The sequence below is a fragment of the Equus asinus genome, chromosome 11 (genome assembly GCF_041296235.1).
Source record: "Equus asinus isolate D_3611 breed Donkey chromosome 11, EquAss-T2T_v2, whole genome shotgun sequence".
Taxonomy (NCBI): Eukaryota; Metazoa; Chordata; class Mammalia; order Perissodactyla; family Equidae; genus Equus; species Equus asinus.
The window spans coordinates 69,708,674-69,733,857 of record NC_091800.1 but is presented as its reverse complement, the minus strand read 5'-3'; the positions used below and the strand labels follow the sequence as shown (position 1 = coordinate 69,733,857).

The window sequence follows — 25,184 nt, the reverse complement described above, 5'->3', positions numbered from 1 at the left end:
TATATGGGACAAATGTGGATTTTAGGGAGCCAGAAGGTGGACTGAGGCTTGGATGGTGCCCGTCCTCCACCCCACAAAAGATAAATCCACATTCTAACCTCTTGGAACCTGTTGTGTTTATCTTAACAAAAAACAGAATCCAGATTTTTGACCTTCCGGACTGTGAGAGAATAAATTTCTCTTGTTTTGAGCCACTGAGTTTGTGGTAATTTATTATGATAGCCCTAGGAAAGAAATATAACACTCTACTGCAGTCTTTTCTTCATTGATACCTTATTTGTGGACATACCATGTTACTCCTCTCTTTGCCTTATCCTTTCCCCTGATAAAACAAATGTCTTAGGGTCTCATAATATTTGGTCAATACTTTTGTAATAATCTTTGTTGCAAGGTATCATGTATGCTAATCTATCCTGCTAAAATGTGAGCTTCAGGATGTGAGAGTATTTCTTATTCATGTTTATTTTGCCAAGGCCCAGTGAACAAAAAGTAGGTGCTTAAAAAGTATTAGTAGTAAATGTTAGTTTAGTAGATGCGACAAGAGTACTTCTTATTCATACTTCTTTTCCTCAAGGCTCAGTACACAGAAGTAGGTACTTATTAATGTTGAGTCGATGAAAGGGACCTCATTATAAGGTAGTCTGTACTTCAAACCAGCATCAGGATTACCTCTACAGTATGCCTGGCCTTTGGAAACTGGTCTTTGCTTGGATAATTTAGACATGATGCTAAGTGTTAATTTCATGCACCTGCTTGTTCTGTTGTGAACAAATATAAATTGTTAGCAGGTCATTTATTTTATCAACTAAAATCTTTCCCACTATACTTTTATCTATTGGTCCTGACATCATCCTTCTGAACCAAATCTCTTTCTTCTTTGTGACAGTGTAGCAGGCTAGAAGCCTGTAGTTTCTTTAACCATTGCACTTTTTATTTATGTTTTCTAGACTTCATTATTCTGCTCGTCTTCGGGTTTTTAATGTTTCTCTTAAATCAAAATTCTAGGAAAATCAAAGAAATTGAAGGAAGTAAGTGTGGAAGAGGAAGAATTGAAGAGCATTGGGTAGTTTGAAGGAGCATAGGAGATAGGAACTTAGGAAAAGTAATAGCTTTCTTTTTGAGAAGCTCAGTGTCTTTTATTTAAAGCATTTTTCTTGGAGATGTCTCTTAACTGCGTGTATATACACACACATATATATGTAAAACATATCTTTTAGTTTAGCCTAAAATTTTCAGTGCCTGTTTTGAGCATGGCCCTCTGATGGGTACTGTGTAGGAAACAAAGTTGAATAACGTGCGTCCTCTACCTAAAAAAGTTTATAATTTAGTAGTGTTTGCTAGCATGATTATAGGCTGATGGAGCTAAACTTTTCCAACACATATACCATAATTTATACCTCTAAACTGCATTTATTCCACTGGCATTGCTCCTGCTGAAAATATTTTTTGGAATTCCACTTGTAATTACTGTCATGCTCTTTAGTGCATATAAAAACACCCCCTATAGAAATACTTTTTTTTCTCTTTGCTAGAAGTTTTTTCAGGAAAAGTTATTTGGAACAAAGTATTATATAAGACAAGTGACCAAATTGGAAATGTCAGTTTTTTTGGAGTTTTCCCTTTTTTAAACTTTGACCAAAGGTGATATTTTTTGGAAGGTGAGGTGCTGATTTAGATGGCCTTTCAAGGATATTTCCTTCTCTAAGATTAATGATGAGTTACTGACAAATTACCCCTGAAAGTAATTCCGGAAGAGTGCCAAAAGTGCTTAGAGCAGTGGGATACTGAGGGAATAAGTGTAAGTGAATCCTTTAAGGTGATCACTTAAGTATGAAGGATCACACTTAGATGTGTGAATTCTGGCATGTGGAAAAAGTCTTTTACCTATGGTTGTGCGGTATACGAGCATGTCTATGGTTGTTTAATTGAGTCAGTTAGGTATTAAGTGTTGCTCCCTTCTTTTCTTAAGGCTTTGTACCATCCTTGTCCTTTTCAGGTTCGCATCCTACTTAGTGTTTCCCATTGCTTGCTCTGCTTTTAGCTGCTTTTCTTTTTTATGACATTGAGTTGAACACCATTAATAGCCAGAGTTGTTTTAAAGTTACTTGTTGCTTTAAATTCCTGTGCTTGTCATATTTATGTTGATGAATTAATCAATTTTTCTCAGCTCCATTTCCTCCTTTGGTGACCATCTCAGACTCAGAACAGTTAGTTACTCTGGATATGTCTTGGCTATCCTCAATACTTTCCATTTATATTCAGCATTAGTTTAAATTTACCAAGGCTAAAGAGGAAGGGAAGGCGAGGGCTAAGAAAGAGTCTGCACCAATTGTTTGGTGGCTGTTTTCTTCCCAGTTTCAATGGTTAAGTCTACTTATTTTAGGTGGCTTGCACTTTGTTCTACACGGGACTGAATCATCTTTCACTTACTTCATTATTTCTAAAAGGTTTTAAATGGCTTTGGCCAGTTTTGTTACCTATACTCTGTGGAAAAATGGAAGTTTCTTTGGGCTTCAAGGCCAAAGACCTAATGTGATATACCAACTTCCTATTAATTTTTTTATTAAGGTAGTTTGTTTTAAATAATAAAAAGATTTTCTACACAAATAAGTAGCTAAATAAAAATAGATAATATAACTTTTCAAAAGTGTTGATAGAATCAATTTTTGTTTGATTAAAATAGCAGTCTATTTTATTTTTTTACTTTTTACCTTTATGCAACACTCTCTTCATTACCATTAAATTATACTCCTCAGTGGTATTTCACATGGAGAAACAAAATAAATTATCCAATTTTTTGTTGTAGCTAATAATAAGGAAAAGCCAAAAGTAATTTCTCATGCAGTCTTTTCCAGTCATGATTATATGCTTGTAGTTGAAAATGATATCTCAGGTAAGAATTATCGGTTTGTTCTCTTTCTGCATTATAGTAAATGGAAATCAGTAACTTGACATTAATTTTTGGAGGTTTTTCTTTTTACTATAAGTTATAATTTGGTTTTAAAATATAGTGTATAGCATCTAAACCATTTTTCATTTCTATCTAATAACTGATTACTTTTATTTTTTTAATAGTGAATTTATGGCAGAAGAAAGTAATGAAAAATTTTGGCAGTTTTTGGAAACTGTAAAAGAATTAGCAATTTATAAGCAAACAGGTAGGTGATGTGCATATTTTAACTTAGAAGATTTGTATTGATGTGCGTACATTGGATGTGTTTATTGTTTTTAATGGTGAAGGTTAAGTGTAAATGCTCAATTGCGGTAGTAAACCTGAATATTAAATTTGAAAAGATGTTTTAATGGGAACTATTCCAAGCATCCATTTCCAAAAATATAAGGCTTTAATACTTTATTATAGGAATACTCATGTAATTAGCATTGTTTGGATATTGCATTACAATCAAGAAGAAATAAAAATTGTTGAATTATGGTTTTCTTTTTACTTAGACTTCTTTGAAATAGTATTAGTTTTGTATCTAGTAATATTGAATTTTTTTTTTTTGCCAGACTACTTTTACTCTTAAACTCTTAAAGAGGTTTTTAATACTTGCCCTCAACAAGTCAGGTAAACTGTGAGCTTTCATTTCACTATCTAGGAAACAGAGTTAGGTGCTCCTACTTTTTTAATATATATGAGAGTATATATTTGTATATACATATAGATATCTTCAGAATGAACAAGTGTTTATTAATGTGTTTCTTAGGAAAGGTCAGTAGATCAAAGATACTGAAATTAGGTTTTAGCAGCAGAGGCTAAAAGGTTAATTATTAATTATCATAAAGAAAGGTTATTTTTGTGTCTCTACAGAGAATAGAATAAATTATATTAACATGGAATCCCTCAAGAAGGAATTCTTTAGCCTTTTCGACATAGAGAAAACTTCTTACTGTGGTGATTAAATAGTTTATGATTTTACCCCTGTTGTAAACGTAAGATAAACAACAGTTTTGAATGTTTTAAGTGTTCTTTTATTGGAGCCTGTTTGGCGCAAATGGCCTTGAATTTCAGCAGTGTTATGAGTTCATGAGATACATTTAAGAAATAAAGAGGGTCAACATGCCTTTAATGATGTTTTAGACTAAAATATTTCCAAAACAAGTAATTTCCTCTGTCAGAAAAATTGTACTGTAAAGATTGATTATTTGATAATCGTTATTTGAGTCACAGGAGATAGTATGCCCCACTGCTTTAGATCCTGGGAATACAAAGATGAATAAATGTGATCTGTGTTCTCTGGACCTCATAGTATGATGGACACAGCAAAACAGCAAAACAGCTAAGTATACTGTTGGGTGATAAGAGCTTTAATAGGGGTATGCATGACACGGGAGCACACACAAAGGCACCTAGCCAGTGTTTCAGAGAGAGCAGGACAGCCTTTCCAGTGCTGAATGCTGGAGTTGAGTTTGGTTGATAGGATTTAGGCAGGATTTAGGGAAGGGAGAAGACTAGAAGAGACAGGAATGGAATGCACAGAGGACCTCTGACCGCTTAGAAATCTACTTTCAAGTCAGTGGAAAATTGTTGTTTCTTGGCTTTGTATTTGTCCTGGTGCTTTTAGTTTTGGTGTCTGAGGTAAAAATAGGCTAGATTAATATGTCAGGTTTTCCTGATAGTTAAAAAATCCAACACCACATTTCCTGGCTCTCACCTAAAATCCTGAATATCTCTATCCCAAATGTCTTGTTCTCAGTGCGTGCTTTATGGCCTTATTCAGTGCCATTTTCCATGGGAGAAGAAATCTTGAAAATTGCTTTCGTAAATTTTGAACTCTTATTTTAAGTTACTTAAGCATATCAGCATATTTTATACCTAAATGAAATGACATACCTGGACAAGCTGGTGGTAGATAATTAACAAGTTGGAATTTAAGCTCAGGAATACCTAAACTCTACTTCAAGCATATATTATAGGAGGTGTGTGTATTTCAGGGTGGAACCTAAAAGAAATTCTGTTAAGTAAGAATTGCTAACACTGAAAATATAATTCTGTTGAACTTAAAATGGTAAGAGTCAAATGCGTATGCAGCATCATTGCTGACCTGTTAGGTGTTAGAAAGAATGGTATATAGGAATTAAATATGTTAACAACTATCGGATTTTATTGAATTTGTTTGCAAGACATTATCCTAGAGGAAACATTTTAAATCCTCAGTTAATAATTTTTTAGGTTGTTGAATCTCCACGAGACCCTCTAAACACTCTTTACTAAGGAATAATCCTAATGATCCACTTGCCTAAAAACATTGTAAATATTGAACATTTAACTTTTTAAATTAAGGTGCTAGTTTCATGCCATTTAGTGAGAATACTTTACATTATGTGCTAGCAAATTAAGACTTTTAAACATTGAATTACCTGTTTCTTAATCATTTTTATGGTTGTGCCACAGAGTTATGTATTTATTGATGCCTCAAGATTCAAGTGGCATCATAGTAGCTAATCTGGGTAGTTTTGTGTGGTGAGTTAGAAATGTCAACCAAGGTTTTTCTGACTCCAAAGTCCCTATTTATTTTCTCTTCTCCATGTGCTCAGCATTTAAGAGTCTCATTCTCACAGTCATTGAGGATATTAATGGTTTCTACACAAGTCAAGGTGCTTCTATGTTTTAATGGAAAGATTTTCAGGAAATGTTATGACATTTCTAACTCAAAGCGGGTTTGGGGTAGGAGGATGATTGCGGTTTGGAGGTGTCACATTTGAAGTGCTTGTGGAACATCCAAGTGAAGATATCCAGCAAGCTGATATATGAGTGAGAGATTTAGGTAAAAAAAATCTAGGCTAAAGGGTAGGGTTGGGGAGTTATCAACATTGAGAGGGTAATTGAAGTTATAGGGAGAAAGTATAGAATGAGAAGAAAATAGGTCCCAAGGGCAGAACCCTGAAAAACACCAATGTTTAAACTATAACCAGAGGAAGATACACAATGGAGACTAAGAAGGAGTACTGTGGAAGTAGGTGAAAACCCAGGAAGTGTAATGTCATGAAAGCCAGAAGAATATTGAGCGGTAAATGACAGATGTTATCAAATGCCATAGACAGATGAAGTAATATGAATATTAAGCTTTAACAACAGAAAAATTATTGGTGGCTTTGGTGAGAGCCATTTCACTGGTATGGGAATCAAAACTACAGTAGATTGAGGTGTGAGTAGAGGTTGAGGAAGCAGAGCTAAGTATTTTAAGTCTTTCAAAATTGACTATGAAGCGAATAAGATGAATCAGTAGCTGACTGAAGGTGGCTGCTGCTTTTTTTCCCTTTTTTGAAGATAAGAGTGATTTTTGTATCTTAAATGCGAGTAGGCAAAAATGATGTAAGAGGTGAGGTTGAAGATGAAGGATATTGAAAGGGTAAAATTATGAGCAGGTTAGTTGGTGAGCATAGATTTAGTTATTTTAAAACATCAGTCCAATGCCTCCATCTCACGATTGAGACAATCTTGCAAGTTAAGCCTTAGTCACAGATGTTTACTTTCTATAAACCCCTGAATCCTACATCCGTCTCTACGTTAGAGACAACCTTAACAGTGACCCTGACAAAATTTGACGTCTGTTGTCAGGCACTACTCACATTTGTTTATGTTGACTCTCTTCTCTGTTTACATGGATAACCACTCCCCTTTTGATGATGTAGTCTTATTTTTGTTACATTATTACACTAATTTTAGCTATTTTCTTGTTGGTCCTATAGCTATTATGTTTTTTTATGATCAATTTTTAAGATAACATCTCTAATCTGTTTTGTGAATTTTCTTTACTGTTGAAGGTGAGTCTTATTTGGATTATTTTTTGATTCTTGTAGGGTAACTCACCATAACTTCCTGAGAAATCACCTCTAGTTTCTTAAAGAAGTAGGAGTGAATGAGCACACCTTCTGTCATATGATAACTCTTTAAAACTACTGGATTAGGAAAAAATTATTGCCTAGAATGAAGAGACCTATTCAGTTCTTAAATATTAATTCCAAAAATGTATTGAATACCTGTTTTGTGTGTGGGACTGGAAAGATACCATTGCAAGGCCAGGAAAGATTCCTGCCTTCACAGTTTATAGCTTAACGGGAAGGACAGCATTAAGCAAATAATTATACAAATATTTTTAATTACAGTTTTGAGACTTACTCTCGAGTTAGTATAGGGTCCCATCAGAGTGTATAGCAGGATCTAGACTTGGGAGGTCAGGGGAAACTCTTTTAAAGACAAATGTCATTTAAGCTGAGATTTGCTGAATAGAAGTTGGCCAAACATGCACCTGCTACCCTCCTGCATTTCACACAAAAGAAGTAACACATGTGAAGGCCGTGAGTTGTTAACCTCCTCTTTAGATATTTTCTGTTGGTCCCCTACAAGCAGTGTTGAAATGGCTAGTGGTCCTTTCTTCCCCCACCACCATCTGGTTTTATTCACAAATAGTCTTAGTCTTTATTTTTGTATTCTTAGTATGCATAAGCTTCTACTACTTGCTTTGTTGACTTCAATGATACTCTTTTATTCCCAGCCAATATTTATCAGGAATCACTGAGCTTACTTTACTTTCTAGCTAATTTCCCTTTTGTAGCGTTTTTGTTAGTGGTATATTTTTCTACATCACCAGAGCATTGCCAGAACATTTATAGTCTTTCGTAAATCTTAACTCCTAAATTTAGTCTTATTTCTACAGTTAAGTCATATTGAAAGCTCACCATCAAACTTTATGCTGCATTTTTTCAATTATTTCTTGGTTATGTAAAGTTTACTCTCTAGTTGATACCTCATGAATAACTCCTAGGAATAATGGCCTTGAGTTCTTCATGTACATAACTATGTGTATTTTAAACTTTAGATTTTTAACTTTAGGGTCTCATTGTTTTACTAGAAAATTTTTCAGGGCTTACCGTTCTGAGTCTTTATTCTTAGACATGTAGATTGATTACTCCTTTTAATTCTGGAAGGTCTTCTTGGGTTACAGTTTTCTTTGTTCATTCTGTTCTATTTCCTTGATTTTCCACTTTAGTGTTACAATTATACACATTGTAGGTCTTCTTTGCCTGTCTTCTGTATCTGTCATTTGCTCTCAAATCTTTTTTCATCTTCTCTGCTTTTTTTTCTGTTTTATTTTCTTCACATTTTCCCTGTGTATTCTCTGTTTCTTTTACGATGTTTTCCATGATGTCTTTTTACTCATTTGTTATTTCTAATTTAGTCTATACTTTCTAGTATTTTTTTTGTTCTTTCCTGAGTTCTTTCAGAAATATTTTCATATCCCCCTGTTTTTTGGTCATCTCATATCTGAGCTTTTTATCAAGAACTGTAGAGGGGCTGAGATTTTTATGCTACTTGCAAGCCCAAAACTTACTTCTCACAGTTTCAAGCATCAGACAGACATAAGACATCAGACATGAGACTCCTGGATCAGAGCTGGAAGACTTTGTAACAGACCGAGGGAAATCTCCCAAGTGGGCCATAGCTCTCTCTTATCAGCCAGGACCTATTACAATAACTCGGAGTCTTTTTACTGTCATCTTTGAAAGGATCTAAGGTTGGCATGATAGACTATAGAAGTGCTTGAATCATAAGGTGGTTGTAATTCTGCATTATATACTTCATCCTCTCATCTGCCAGGCAAACCAAAGTTCTGATGATGTGCCAGCCTTCTGACCATGGTGGTCACAGATTTCCTTCCTTTCTCCCTAAGTGTAGGTGTGCATCTCTGTATCTGTTGTCTGAAGAAGATTGAACCTTACTCTAATCCAAGACAGGTCTTTGTACTTGTCACAGTGGAATGGACTTGAAGCTGACAGAACAATTGGTGAGGAAGTCCACTTATATGAAGGAGAGTTAACAACTAAGACATTTGGGCAAATGCTTGTGAATCTACTGCCCAGTTCTTAGCCTGTAATCTTCTTCAAATTTTCTTTTCATTAACAGGCAATAAAGTGGAGGACCGTTTATTGCCTGATTGACCATACAATTTTGTCAGTATGTCCACTATCAATTTACAAGGGCTTGCCTTAAATCCTGTTAATTTGCCCATGGGACCAAGTGTTTTCTCCTCCAAAAATCCGTGTATCTGTCAGCTTTCAATTTTTGTTGTCAAATCTGTCAACTACTGTGAAGGATCTGAGATTTTACCCTACTTGCATGCTGACAGATTAGTTGCATGGATGCTGACAGAAGACAAAAGACCCCTGTATCAGAGACAAAAGACTATTATTCAAACCAAAAATAATAACCATGATGTCCACATATTTTTATTAGTTTTTTGAGCCCCAGTTCACATAGGACAATGTACAGGGCCAGGTGATACCTGCACCATGAATGGGTTGTGGTCAGTAGAGGAACCAAGGGTTAAGAGCCCAGAACCTTTTGAACAAATAGTAAACATTACAGTAATCAACCAACAATCCAGTCTCCCTTGCCTCCCCCAAGTGTCTTCTTCCAGTCAGCATCCTTTTTCCTCCTCCCAGGAGAATGTCTGATTTTACACACCTCTTTCGCCCTCCCTTTTCACGTCAGGGAACACTGATCTATGGGTAACTCTTCTAGATCTACCCCAATTCTGTCCTTTTGTATGACAAGTTTTCCATCGGTTGGTAACCCAGTGCCAAGGAGTAAAGGAGAGGAGAAATGACCAGGGAATGTCCAGGGGCCAGCTTATGGATATCTGTACCAGCTGAACTCCAGAGCTGCTCTGTTGTTACCTTACCACCTCTTGCTGGCAGTGGAATGGTACTGCATTTTTCTGGCACAATGGCAACAATGCAGACAATGATTACACTCAGAGCAGTATAGAGAAAAAAAAGGGGACAAAAATAGTTCATTCGCTGCCTGCTTATCCTCATTAGAGCCACCAGGCCCTCTTCAGCTCTTCAGACTGCCATTCTCTACTGCCCTCTCCCATCCAAATGAGCTCTGTCTCCCCAGGAGTGTCCAAGAGTTTTTAAATTGAATTGTCAGGTTCATCCTTCTCTTTTGAGTCTTTGTAATCTTTGGAGATGGGTTTAAAGGAGGGAACCAGCAGTTCAGCTTACTTTGTTCCAGACAAGAAGACTTTTCTCTTATTCTTTAAGGTCTGTTTCAAATTCTGTCTCCTAAAGTGTTGTGGGCACACTGATTACGCTTGGCTATGTGTACTAAATCACAGTAGGACTTATTCATACATGTAATTTAAAATGAATTGGCTGTCAGATTATTCTTTAAGTTGTTTATGCTGTTCTTAGTCTCCTCTTAAGTTGTAGGTAGGGCCTGTATCTTATCTGCGTTTCATCACTCTAAAACCTGGGAGTGAATTGGTCTGATATGGTGGCATCTTCCAAAAAGATTTTAATGACTAGATTATTTTCACCTAGTCTTGTATTGATTGCTTGAGCTTCACTGAAGATCCAAATGAAATTAATATAACAAAGATCTTGATTTTCCATTTTTCTCTTACACCATCCATAACCAAACTTAAGACATGGTTATGTGACATTAATTAAGTTAGCTTTACAGTGAGAGATGTGCCAAGGTGTTGAGTATGAAATAACATTCTCTTCTTTTGATTACTTTTTATAGAATCAGATTATTCCTATTACAACTTAATCCTAAAGAAAGCTGGACAATTCTTAGACAATTTACACATCAATCTCTTGAAGTTTGCTTTCTCTATAAGGGCATACTCTCCAACTATTCAGATGTTTCAACAGGTATGTAAAAATACCCAAACTGTATTTGACAAAGAAGCATGCTAGCAATGTACATAAATCTATCTTAATGTGAATATCTTTGATTCAGAAGGATCCGCAAACTTATAATACCTGGTTCCATAGCTCATCATTGATTGCGTTATCGTAGATTCTTATATAATCAAGTATGTAATTTTTTATTGGGGATAAGGAAATTGTGAGGACAAAACACCATTGAAATGAACTATAGTGGAAATTTTAATTTAATGGAACTTTTTCAACAACTTTGAAGCATGTATTTCCCACTGTAAAGTTGATTTTGTAAAAATATTTTATTCTGCCTGCATATAGGTATTTTTTACTTTAATTAGAGCAATAACTTAATAGTAGTTGATGAATTATTCTAATCAAGGTAATGTGTGAGTTTTTTGAATCATATTGTAATTATCAACTACTTTAGCTAAATGTAATCTTTGAAATTTTAGATTGCAGCTAATGAGCCGCCACCAGATGGTTGCGATGCGTTTCTGGTTATCCATAAGAAGCACACCTGTAAAATTAATGAGATTAAAAAGCTGCTGAAGAAGGCTACTTCAAGGTAAATTAATGATAGCCTGTTGTGAAAGAAGTGGTTTATAAAAAAGCTAAGGGTTGAAATAGCAGAAATTTCTTATAATACAAAATTTTAATATTCCAAGACATTGTATGTTAAAAAATGTGATCTGTGTTGAAAAACTGAATGTATCTGAGCTGGTGGTCTAAGTCCTTTTCTAAAATATATGAGTAGTTTCAATATTTGTCTTGATTAGCTTTTGATTTTAGAATATAAATTGTACAAAAATACCATGAAAAATATGAGGTATGTTTTCTATAAACATAATTTGTTTTTTCAAATAAACTTGTAAAACTGTACCTTTATTTGGACTGTATCTCTTTAAATATCAAGTGTGTACCTTGGGAGTGAAAAATTAATAATACAAACGATAATATAGATAGAGTTGCTTTTTTATAATGTATTACTCAAAACTTTTTTTTTGCTTCCTCCAAGTCTTTAATACAAATGAATATGGGAAGTAGAAAGGAAATTATTAATTTGTTAGTGATTTTTTTACATAGTAATACCAGTGTATGTTTTACTGCCTGATTATTTATACTTTAGTTTCTCTAATTTTGAAAGAGCTCTTTATATGTTAAACACTAACATGTGTTTAGTAATTCATAGTAGTGCTTCTCTTATTTGTTGGAAACCTCTTCTAATATTTTCTTATTTCAGACTTATTATGATATGCAGAAGGCTTGTATTTTTATGTAGCCAAATTTTTCTGTCACGTGTGTATGTTTTTATACTTAGACAGTTTTTCCCAAACCTGAGTAAGAAATTTTACTAAGATTTTGTGGTACCTTTCTTAAAGTTTTTTCTCTTACCTTAAACTTTTAATCCATCTGTAATTTATTTTAATCAGAAAGTAAGAATCCAGTCAGATCTTTTTCTGCTCAGATGGCTAGTCAATTTTTGTATTGATTTTATTTATATTATGGCCTACTTTATAGCTGTTTGTTCTGTACCAGTATCTGTTTCTTGTAGCATTTCCCTTCTGTTTTACTGTTTATTGCTTTATAATATATTCTAATATCTCACAGGACGATTGCCTCTTCATTGCTGCTCTTTTCCCTCCGGAATTTCTTAGCTCTTTGCGCTTGTTGCTGCTTTCGAATTAACATAGAGTCCTTTTCCTCCTGCCAAATTGCCTCCCTAAAGAGCCTTGGTAGGGTTTTAATTAGAATTATGTTAAACTCGTTGGTTAATTTAAGAATTTAAATCTTTCTTATATTAAATCTCTCAACAGATAACATGGTGTCTTCTTCATATCTCCTTTTAAAACTTTACAGTTTTATTATCTTCTGAGGTTTTTGAAATCAGAAATAATTGTTTAATTTTATCAATTATTTTTTCATCTATTGAGGTGAATACAAAGTTTTTCTCATTGGGCATACTGTATATTATGGTGGTATATTTTAAAATATACCTTCTTTGCATTTCTAGGGAAAACTATTTGTTAGTGATGTGGGATTATCTTAATTTCTGTTGAATTAAGATTGCTTATGTTTTTATTGATTCATGTTTCTATTTTAATAAATGAGATTAGCTTTTGTTTAAATTACGCTATTTTTGTTCATCAGAGTCATTCTGGCTTCATGTAGTGAATTAGGCAACCGTGTTGTTCTATAAGAGTTAATATGGTATAGGAATTATCTGTTCCTTCATTGCATTAATAGACTAGGAAATTGTCAGCCCTAGTGTGTTGTTTTTCTTTCCTAGTGCATTTTTTAGAGGTAATTTTGGTAACTTTTAAAATTTATTATGTTGCTATTGGTTTCTGATATTTGACTTTATAGTTTTCTTATAGAAACTAATATTAAAATTCAGTTAAATATTTAGATATTAAATCTAAGATTAAATTAAGATTAAAAAAAAAAACATTAACATTAAGCTGTTGGGAGAGGCAACCTGCCATGGACCTTGTGAGTCCTTGCATCTTCTTGCTTGGTCTGACCAATAAAACACGCAAGACCCTGACCACTCTTCACCTGAGCCATTTCTCAGGGTTGTGTTTGCAGTGCACAAGCTTGAAGAAGGAGGTAACGTTTTCCTTTGGAAAGAGGAGCAGACTTGTTTATTGCTTGCTATAAAACGGTGGTTCCCCAAGTACAGTGTTCCTCAGCTGCAACATACACCCACTGTTTGTGGAGTATCCTTTTAGGTCCATCTTTTGTCACCCCCTGTCGAACTTGGTGGGGGCAAGCATAATGCTCACGCGGCTTGCTGTACCGTGAGCAATAAGTCCTTTATCTTTGACCCAAGAGTCTCATGTCTTCTGCCAGAACCGTGAAATGAAAAAAGCCTAACTTATTACTTTGTAAGTAGGGTAAAATCAAACCTTAGACATCTTACAGTTCTTGATAGTTTTAGAAACAAGGTGGGATGTTGACAGACACCTGGCTTTCTGGAAGAGGAAGGACAAGGGCCCCATGAGTTGGGGAGACAGAAGCTCAATACTTAAATTTCTTTCCTACTGCTCCCCTCTCTCTTCCCCTGCCATTCTGTACTCACTGTGCTCCTGGCTGGGTGATTAGCAGTCTTCTGGTAACTGTTACTGTGGCCCTAACATGTGCTCCTTGATCTGTGTTCTTACAGGAAAAGGCACCCAGACTCAGCTGATGGGGTTTGGAAGGCTCTCATGATGGGGAAAGGAATTAAAAGGATCACTAGACCAATTCAGTGTACTTTTATTGTTGTGGCTCCCACATCTGAGTATATAACTGGTGTTGATATTGTAAATGTTTATACTGTGAATTCTGTGAATGCTCATGAAGTCTAAAGGGAGATACTCTCATTCCGGGCCTACCACATGACATGTACTGTCTACTCCCAGGTAGACTAGCAGAAACAACATAGAATCCCAGGAGGAGAAAGGGAGAATCACACCTTTAGTTAAGCACTTTGTGACCATTGGAACACCCACAGAGGCAGTTTCCAAGTATGACAATGTCAACTTCCTGGATCAGCCATCAAGTTCACCACTTTTTAAAAAGCTGCTCTTAAGGGGCTTCAGCGTGCTTGTTGAAACTGAATGCCTGACCCAGGGAAGGCTTGTGACTCTAACATCTGATGTTTACGTTCTGGCATTGGTCAACTAGGATTCAGTGACTAACAAGATGGAAGGGACCCAACGAGTCTCTCTGGTCAAATGGAAATGGTATATTCAAGAGCACAGTTGCATCAACCTAGCATAATCTTAGGTTTGCATAACAAAGTGGCAGCTACCCCTTTGGGACAAACCATATGCCCTATTTCACTACCTGAAGTAAAGTTTCTGGCTTGGGGGGCCGATTCCCAGTGCTTTCCCTTGATGCCTGGGCCAGGTTACTGACATATTCAGCTAACTTAAAAGCTGGTAGTGTTTTTCGGCAGCTGCTGCTGTTCCTCCATGCTCCAGCTATGTAGAACCAAAAGCAGATGTGGTCACTCCATTCAGTGGGCAGAATTCAAGGCATTCCTCATATCCCTGACCAATCTCTGACCTCTTGATGAAACTTGCTACATTCATACTGACTCTTGGGCTGCACTGAGGGTACAGGAAGGGAACTCTTAGGCTGTTACCAATGGCCTACCTGTCTGATCCGCCACTTGGAAGACTACAGCTGGCAGATTAAAGTGCCATTGTTTGGGGCTATACTCTGTGAGACTAAATTGCAGCTGCTCATCTGATAGTCTGGGTTACTTCTGTAGATGCACACAGCCCGGGCCCAGTCTTTGATGAGTCTCAATGGAGTTGAGCTACTTATCAAGACTGCAGCATCCAGATTGCTGCCATTGTTACCTGGATCCTCTATTGCATAGGAAAGGAGACACATCCACCACTGTAGACTGGGAGCACAATAAAGGACTACATGTTTCTGATGTAAAATCTACCACAGCATACCTGACTTGTGACTTTTGCCCAGAGATGGTTTATTTGTCTTGTGGTAAAGGAGTCCACATTACACTGGGCCACCACTCACTGCTGGCAAACTATGTCAGACCTTTGACGCTGTTCTCGGTGCCTCATCACTGTTGATAACTTTCAGGTTATGATTTTGCTATGTAAGTCCAATCAGCTAACTCTAGCCATAGCACTGTAACACTTGAGACCAAACTTAGATTTCTGGCTTTCCAGATGATCTACAGTCTGATACACACCTTATTTCACAGAGGCCACCAGCAATAGGTCAACAGTCAGATTGTTCAGTGGACATTCCACATTCTCTACCATCTACATGCATCTGGTTTTGTGAGCACACTGGAATGGCCTCTTCAAAAATTAATTCACAAAGACTTGATTCTACCTCCCTCACCTTCTGATCCAAAGACCTTAGTAGGGCAGTTTGATCTCTGAATGTGACCATCCTCGGAAAGGTTTCATCTCCTGTCTACTTCCTTTGAAATGATCAGGATGAAAGAGGTAGGAGGTTATATAGACCTATTCAGGATTCTACCCTGACCATTGCTGGACATGATGCATCCTTTCTTCCCCAACAGCAACCTCAGATCAGCCTGGTTAGTTCAGCCTCCATATGGTAGCCCAGCCAGAAGGGGCTTAAGGAATTCATACTTTGATTTTGGTCCAGTTTCCTGGGTGGTTTTATTGGAAAGATGTGGTCCTAGATGGTGAAGATAACCACTTGGTTGAGTCCACAGCTTACCAAGTCCTCCTACAGTAGCCCACACAGGCCAAGATGGGGACATAAAGAGTCTTTGTAAGTTTTTAAAAAATGCCCCTGTCTCACCGGACTTGACTCTTCCAGATGAAAGGTCTGGGTGTAAATCGAGGATGATTAGAAAATAGGTGAAATTGTGGGTAGTAGGATGGGACATGTCAATTTCACAGCTGTTCGGGCAGAACCTCAACCCTAGCACCTGACCTTAGGCCCTGGAGGGTGCAGGAAGGGGACAAATTAATGTTTTCTTTGATCCTAGATCCAACACAGCAGCCTGTCAAAGCAATCATATGGTCTGCCTGAGTCAACCAGCAGCTTTGGCTGACAATTTCACCTGCTGCTGGGTTTGTCATCCCCTCTGTGTGCTATGTGAATGTGGCTAGTCCTGATCCATCACTTGTGCCCAACTCCCATCACGGCAGTTCCTGAGCCTATATTACCCCTCCCCTAAATTCATGTATAAACATGTGGATGTGCACAACCTTGTTTTCATCTTAATGATACAAATTCATAGACTTCTGTTCCCTGAGCGGCCTTAGGTTATGCCATGTATGATGATTGAGGCTGAAATTACTAGGTGTAAGTTTAACACTTTTGGAACTGGAGTGACGTGTGCCACTTTGGGGTTATATGTTTGTATTTGGGGAAAATCAGTACAGAATGTTTCCACTGGGGATGGAGGTTGCCTTCTTGGCCCATTTATTGCCCCAGTAAATATTTCCAATGACAGCAAACATCAGCATGTTAGTACAAACTCCCTTGTGCAGGTTGTACTGTGTATTATCTGTCTTAAATAGGACATAGTAGTCCCCTTGGGACTTATTTGCAACTGGCTGATTCTGGGACCCTGTGGGCATGGTTGAGATTAATACTGCAGTTGGACCTTATCCTGCTGCTTGGAGTCCTGTTGACAGTAGCCTTAATTAAATGCTGTATGAGATTTCATACATCTAGTCTCATCTTTTCTCGGTCATCAGAATGGCGAATGAGTGGCATAGTCATAAAAATTTATGTTTGGTCAAGAATTTGTCAGGCCAAAGGGTAGATGATTGAGAGAAGCACTCCGCCATATCCCCTGAATATATCTCTGGGTGTGCCAAGACTCTGAGGCCTTGACTGCCCTTTACCCAGGCCATTTCTCAGGGTGGTTTGCAGCAAGTGACTTTGAGGGATGAGTTAATGTCTCCCCCTGGGACAAAGAGCAGGTTACTGCTTGTTATGAAATGATGGGTTCCCCAAGCTTAGTGTTCTTTAGCTGTGATGCATTCCTCCTGCATGGGTACCATTTTATTTTTTATTTATTTATTTTTTTGGTGAAGAAGATTGACCCTGAGCTAACATCTGTTTCCAGTCTTCCTCTAATTTGTATGTGGGACACCTCCACAGCATGGCTTGACGGGCTGTGTCTAGGTCCATGCCTAGGATCCGTATCCATGAACCCTGGGTCACTGAAGTGGAGTGTGCAAACTTAACCACTATGCCACCACGCTGGCCACTGCATAGGTACCATTCTTGTGGGTGCATTTTCATTTCCATAGAATGTGGGAGCCTTGGGGAACTAATGCAGATAGGCTAATGCTCATGCTGCTTGTGTGCTATGAGTAGTAAAATTCTTTGATTCTGACCTAGGAATCTCTTGTCTTTTGCTAGAATCCATGAAATAGTATAAAAGGCAAACTTATTAGCTTGTAAGTAGAGTAAAATCATTTCACCAGCCTGACAGAAGCCATATATAGGATTAGGTTAATACATTTTTTTCTTTTTGTGAATCTTAGGCAATAATCCTTGGTTCATGACACACTATCAACATTGGTCCATGGGGGTTGTTTTTTCTTATTTAAGCAAACGATTTGTGTGTGTGTGTGTGTGTATATATATATATTTACAGTAACATAAATATTTTCATTTTTTCCCCTTTCTGTAGACGTATTTCTCATTCCTAAATTTTCTTCGGTTTTCATGTTCTTTCAGTTTTTCAGATTGGATTTTTATGTTGTTTTTTTTAAATCACTAATAGATTTATTTTCTACTTTTGTTGTTCTTCCAATCTATTGCCTTTTGCATTCATATAATATGAATTTGCTGCTTTTGCTTTTGGTTAAGCTAAACGCTTGGTTTATTTTACTTTTCTTCTTTTCAGTCATAACACATTTAGGGCATCAGAGTTGTGTTTCTTTACTGTGTGATATTATCATTGTCCCGTTTTCCTAAAAAAATAAAAACTCTCCTTAATAGTAGTTTTTTATTTCTTTCTTGGGAACAGGGGGAGAAAATTACACTCATTTAGGATGGCCATGATTGCTGTCACTTTCTCCCAAATATATAAATCACATTTTAGCATAATATCTGTCAAGTTTGGGGGCAGATGGTCTTTGAACAAGCAGGTAGGGAAAAGACGAAGAATCATTCTGCCTTTCCTTTTGACTAGTACGTTATTGTCTTTCAGGTAGTAAGGTATTATGTTTTAAGCAATAAGGCTGACCATTAGTTATGATTCTAAGTTAGACTGTGTAGATTTTATGGTTAATGGGTTTTGCTCCCAAATTATGGTATAAGGTTATTATTGGTTTTCAGCTTCATTAAGAGTAGTTGTCTTTTTCTGTGTCTCTAAAAATATTGGAGATTCTGGAAATGTAGTGTTAGAGACTGCCCTCCAAATGCCACTTCAAATCAGCATGACTCTCTTTTATTGTGACTTTAAACTTTTTGTCCAAAATAGAAAGCTGTATTTTTAAAGTAAAAAAAAAAAATTTATTTGTAGTCATTATAAAAGAATTCAAATACTTCAGAGAAATGCAAAGTAGAAAGGGAAAATGACCCATAATTCTGTGAACAGTTTGGTATAGTCTTTTCTTTTTTAATGCATATATTCACATGTCAAATATATTCTTTTCTATAACCAACATGGAATTGTGCTATAAAGGATGTCTTAGAACCTTCCCCCACTAAATTATACATCCTTACATGCCTTACATATAAATAAATGTAAGTATAGCTATGCTTTGTCATTATGAAGCAGGACCCATGTATATTGTGTTTCCACCGGACATATAGTAGATGCTCAAAAATATTTATCAAATGAATGATACCATAGTCAAATGAACAAGTATGTTTAATTTTCCTACCCCTTATGATGGATATAAGTATTTTACGTTTGTCTTCTATTATAAACACTGTCTACTTGAATGTCCTTGTACATATATCTTTATATGGTTATCTTGACATTGTCTTAGATAAATTTCTACAACTAGAATCACTAGGTAAATAAGTGTATGCATTTAAAATTGATACATACTCCAGAATTGTTCTTCAGAAAGCTGCTTATGTTTTACATTCCATTTCTAACGTTTTCACCAGTGCTAATTTGTATTTTTTCCCCTTATAATCTTAGTCAATTCAATAAGTGAAAATATCTATTTTTAAATGTAATCTATTCAATTTTTAAAGGCTGTTTTTCACTCTTACCCAGTAATTCTCTATGAGCATAGGGTAATTTTTTTTACCTATGCTACATGCAAGCAGTTCCTGAATTAATCATAGAACAGACTTTGAAAGGTAATTGTATATGGGTGTAACAAGGTGCCCTCTGTTAGAGACTCATGAACAAATGGTGGATGAGCCCTTACCTTTGTCTCTGGAAAATGTATTCCATCTCTTCTTGTTTTCTGTTTTATATTCAACCTCAAGATTTATCTACTAGCATTGTTTGTGATGCAGCCTTTCCAATTGCCAACAATGGTAAAGTATTTGAAAATGTCTTTTAGACATACTAAAATGTAAGATACCCCATATAAATCACTAAATGTACTTCTACAGCACTAATTTGATAAAAATAATTTTTTTAAGGATAATCCATTTGACTTAGTGCCATGTGAGTTCCAAGGTATCAGTTAAAATTAATGAGAATGATTTTAATAATTTCATCTAGTTGGATTCTTTTTTACTACTCTTTTCAAATGTGAAGTATGATTTTAGTGTTCTTTTTGCATTTATTAATAGGGTCCTATGAAGAATGGCAACTAATTCACTCTCTTGTTTTGCACGTTCATGTCTCTTCATCTGTTGGAGAAGAGATTAATAGTGAAGTTAGGTCTTATTTTAGGCTGATAAAATTCTTTTTGTTTTATGTTCCAAATGTCCAAACATTGGCAGTAATATTTTAAAAATCATTTCTTGTGTTAAATATTAACAAATCAAATGAGAGTGGATGAATTTGTAAAGCTTTTATACTTCAAAAAAGTTTGTTAAAATAGAAAAGTGTATGAGTGTGCATACGTGCTATGCGTGCCAACAGTAAACCGCCATAAAGACACTTAAATTGATGTGACTTTACAACCCTGGAATAAGCATGGTACTCCACACTGATGTCAAGAAATGTCACAAACTTTAAGCCAAATGATTAATTAGAGGAAAGTTTTCATTGTTTTGTTGGTCAATAAGATTTATTGAGCATTTGAGTGATTTTGATTTAAAATAAATTAAGTCAGTAATCAGGAACGCTAGATTTTTAGCCCTTTTTTAAATAAAAGTTAATTTATCTCCATTGACAAGCCTTATTCTATAATAATTAAACAAAATAGAAATTTGAATTTCTCTATAAGATAGAATCTATATATGTGCATTTTCCAGCCATATCAGAAAACTGAATAATTAGTTATCTTATTTACCATAGAAAAAATGTCAAAGTTGTCTCTAAATAAGTTTATCATGAATATTATAGCAATATTTTTCTATAGAATAACAAACAGTAGTTATCACCAAAAGATTTTACCACGTTTTATTTAGCTCAAATAAGTAATGGAATATTATTTTTGATGTTTAAAATTACATTATACTTTTTGGTAAAAAGACTCAATTTCCATTTTAAATTTTGGTTTTGAGAACTTTCATCCTTACTATATACAGGTTAACATGCTAACTATTGTGGGAGAATTAAAAAATGTAAAGAAAATATTATCTGCTTCTGTCTGCAAAATAATTTTCTTTATGTACAAAACAATATAATAAACATATAATAAGATATAACAAACATGCTGTAAAATTTTATAGTTATATCTCAATAAATAAAAAAGAATCCTATACACATCTGGTATATGAAACCTGAGAGAATCAATAGAAAGTGACTTAAAAATTTCAGTATGTTCATCTACTATGAGTGCAGAATTTGTCCCTTTAAATTTTTTGATTCATTTTTATGTTAACTTACACCAAAAGGACATGTTCCCAATGTATTGAGTTTAAACATTAAAAGTTAGAAAATACAGCATGTGCATACAGCAAATTATAAGATTCCCTTTTACTCTAGACTTCCAGAACTTCTCCTCAAAGGCAACCAGTGCTATCAAGTTCTTGCATATCCTTCTAGAAATAGTCAAGGTATATATGATCATAATTACACAGGTAAACACCCCATACTTTTGTCATAAATGGTGATATGCCATGCAACATTTGGTTCCTTCCTTTTTTCCCTTCACACTATTCTTGATGGATATTTTAGATAAGTGGAGGCTGGTGAGAGTGAGAGAAAAATAATCACTTCTTGAGCACCAAGTATGTGCTTTATGCTGTGCTAGATGATTTGCAGGTCGTGTTGGTAAATCCACAGGACACTCGTAGGAGGTAGCTGGAACTCCTCCTCTTGAACAGATGAGGAGATAGGCCCAAGAGAGATCAGGTCGCTTGCCTAGGTTTCACAAAGCTACTAAATAGTTAAGCTAGAACTTGACTCCAGTTTTGCCTGATTTCAAAACCCACGGTCTTTTCACCAGCCTGCTGTAGCAGTGTTATTTATGCCCTTCTTTCCTCGTTCCTTTTCTCAGTTTTTGTTATTTGAAGGTAGTAAATGACTGAAAGATTGTAGAGATCTGACTTCATTAAATAAAAGATTATTTCTCAACGCCTTTGTTATTTTTAACTTCATTATTTCATGTTTTTCTTTCTGCCTAGGTAAATTGTTTAAAGATGTGGGCTTAGGAATTCCGTAGACATGAGTTGAAATTCTGGCTTTTGTTGATCAATTATGAGGTAGACTCAGGTAAACTTAAAACAAAAAGAAGTTTATTTGGAGTTTGTTAGGACTGCAGCCTGGGAAGCACAGATTTAAGTAACACTTGAATTGTGTTCCAGCCATTGAGGAGAGAAGGGAGGTTTTATAGTCGTGGCTAACGAAGGTAAAGAAAGAAAAGAGAAAGAATGTCCTTTTTTTTTTTTGGCAGGGAAGATTGGCCCTGGGCTAACATCTGTTGCCAGTCTTCCTCCTTTTATTTTTCTCTTCAAAGCCCTAGTACATAGTTGTATATCCTAGTAGTAAGTCGTTGTAGTTCTTTTATGTGGGATGCTGCCATAGCGTGGCTTAATGAGCAGTGTGTAGGTCTGCACCAAGGATCCAAACCAGTGAACCCTGGGCCACTGAAGCAAAGTGCATGAACTTAACCAATGTCTTTTAACAAATTCCAGGCTCAAGGTAATCATCAAGGTGAGGGTCAGTTGAAACAAGCCATTAAACTTAGGAATGTGGGAGAGAGATGACTGACAGGAAAGGAGTCTCCGTCCTGGTAATCTTATCTTCCTTGAGAAGACTTGCAGATGCATTTCAGGCATACTAAATGCTTGAATTCAAAAGTTCATCCTGAAGGAGGAATTTGTTCCTCTCCTCTTCATGGCCACCTGGCTCCGTTTTAGTGCCTGACATGAGAGACTCTTATCTTTTTTCAATTCCTCACTTTCTGTTTCATCTTCTCTGGGATATTTCACTTGTCTGAGCCTCAGGAACCTCAAAAGTTTTAGTAAATGATAGTAACTACCTAAAGGAATTGTTGTGAGGATAGGTTTTACTAATATGTGCAAAGAATCTAGCACAATGCCCGGTAAATAAGGTGTTGAAGTCTGTTAATGATGAGAGGGCCAGGCCACAGGACTGTTTGGTTTCTTTGCTTATCCCTGAGGATTTAACGAGTTGTTACTCTTATTAAGTACTGATAATCTTTGTACGGTATAGTGTTTTTGTTTTGTTTTTTAAATATTTGGAACCCATTTTCAGGACATGTGAGCTGTAATGAAAAATTATATTTTTCTAATTGGAGAAATTATGTAGTTTATTTCATTGAAAAGTATATTGCCATTGTATGTTATTATTTAAAGATAGTAAACCTTGTTGGGAAATAAAGAATTTTTAGTACTCAATTTTGGGTTAACCAAATTTATTTCTTGTCTGTCATTTAATAGAAGTTTTGTGTACAAAATCACCACAAGAAATTTAAATTCTTTTTCTGTGATTATTTATATATATATATATGTTCCTGTAAGTTGTTTGATAAGCAGAAATTATAAAGTGTCTTGATGTGTTTCTCACCTGCCCTTTACTTTCAATTCTTTTAAAAGTTTGTGTTTTGTTTTCATTTTAGGCCCAGACCTTATCTGTTTAAAGGAGATCATAAATTTCCTACAAGCAAAGAGAACTTACCAGTGATTATTCTCTATGCAGAAATGGGTACCAGGGCATTTGGTAAATTTCACACAGTATTGTCTGAAAAAGCTCAAAATGGGGAAATTCTGTATGTTCTGCGGCATTATATTCAGGTACAGGTTTGTTTTATCCAAGAGTATTTTGGCTATAAAAAATACATTTTATGATAGTTTTCTTACTATATTTTACGTAATAATTTCCACCAGAACAGTTATTTAAAAGATTTTTAACAGTTAACAGAACTATCAAATGTGAACTTTGTCTGGAAAAATATATTGGAATTCTGTGTATTTCTGGGGGTATCATGTTTATATTCCTTTCCCTTATCATATATCTGGAACAGATTTAAAACTTGGATAAACAACAAAGCCTTACTGCAATCACATGTATATAATATTGGCTAGAATTCATAAATACAGTTATTTTTAATGAAAATATACCCTGATGAGAAAATCTGATATACTGATATATTGATATACTGATATATTACTTGATATACTTATAGTATATATTAGTTTAAAGTGCTGAGCATGGTATAGGAATTATACCTATTTCTTTGGATAGCTCTTAACTCTATTTCTTTGGATAGCTGACCACTTTCTTGTTCAAGTTTCTGGTCAAATGTGTTTTATTATCGCTGACTTTCCCAACCTCACATTACTGTGTCACTCTATCACATTATACTGTTTTAATGACTTCATAGCACTTATTACTATATCTCAAATTTTATTTCTTTAACACCTCCCCCACCCCCAACGCCACCAATTCTCACTCATGCACACTAGAGTATAATGGCCCTTAGAGGAAGAACTTTGCTTCTTTTACTGCTATATTCCCAATGTGGAAAGAGTCTTTTAATATGCATTTCCCAAAATATTAGTGATTTGCATATTAATGTTTAATAAAAGTATTATAAATATACTTATCAATTGCCTATCCATAGCCTTTGCTTGATTTTATTTTGGATTTTTGTTTTTTTTCTCATTGACAGATTTTTAAAAGTATATTCTGAATACTAATCTTTTCTTCCAAACTTTGCAAACATCTTCTAGTGTATTTCTGGTCTTCTGGTCTTAAAAAACAACTTTTTGACATCTTTTGTTCAGCACAAATTTATCCAACTTTTCTTAATGGTTTCCTTCATGATGTCATAAAGACATTCTCCTATATTTTCTTGTGAGAATTAAAATGCTATTTATGTTTTGGTCTCTAATCCATCTGGAGTGTATTTTAATATACTGTGAGGTAGAGAGATAATTTTAGTTTTTCCATATGGAGAAACCATGGTCCCTACGTAATTCGTTGAACAGTTGACTCTATTCTGTGCCATCATATACCAAGTTTTCATATAGGCATGTATGTTTTTAGACTCTGTTCTGTTCCAATAATACATGTCTTTATTGTACAAAAATAAAACATCATTTTAATTTCAGTAGCTTTAAAATCTAAAGCAACCTTGAGAAAGAAGGACAAGACTGGAGGCAGCACACTGCCTGATTTCAAACTATGTTACAAAGCTATAGTGATCAAGACAGTGTGGTATTGATATAAAAATAGATGCATAGATAAATGAAACAGAACAGAGAGCCGAGAAATAAACCCATGCATGTGTGATCAACTAATATTTGTCAAGGGAGCCAAGAATACTCAGGAATAGATATTCTCATCAATAAATGATGCCGGAAAGGCTGGATAACCACATATAAAAGAATGAAACTGGACCCCTGTCTTACACAGCTCACAAAAATTAACTCAAAATGGATTAAAGACTTAAATGTAAAATCTGAGACCATAAAACTACTAGAAGAAAACCTAG

The 25,184-nt window shown here is 35.4% G+C and overlaps 1 protein-coding gene across 2 annotated transcripts in view; it reads left to right on the top strand.

Annotated features, from left to right (window-relative positions):
* UGGT2 (UDP-glucose glycoprotein glucosyltransferase 2) overlaps positions 1 to 25,184 on the top strand; it is a 184,373-nt gene that overhangs the window by 6,132 nt on the left and 153,057 nt on the right. For both annotated transcript variants that reach the window (XM_014864866.3, XM_070520046.1), the window contains exons 2-5: positions 3,076 to 3,158; positions 10,535 to 10,665; positions 11,130 to 11,242; positions 23,307 to 23,481. In XM_014864866.3, the coding sequence (XP_014720352.3) occupies positions 3,076 to 3,158; positions 10,535 to 10,665; positions 11,130 to 11,242; positions 23,307 to 23,481 (502 nt within the window). The remainder of the gene's footprint in view (positions 1 to 3,075; positions 3,159 to 10,534; positions 10,666 to 11,129; positions 11,243 to 23,306; positions 23,482 to 25,184) is intronic.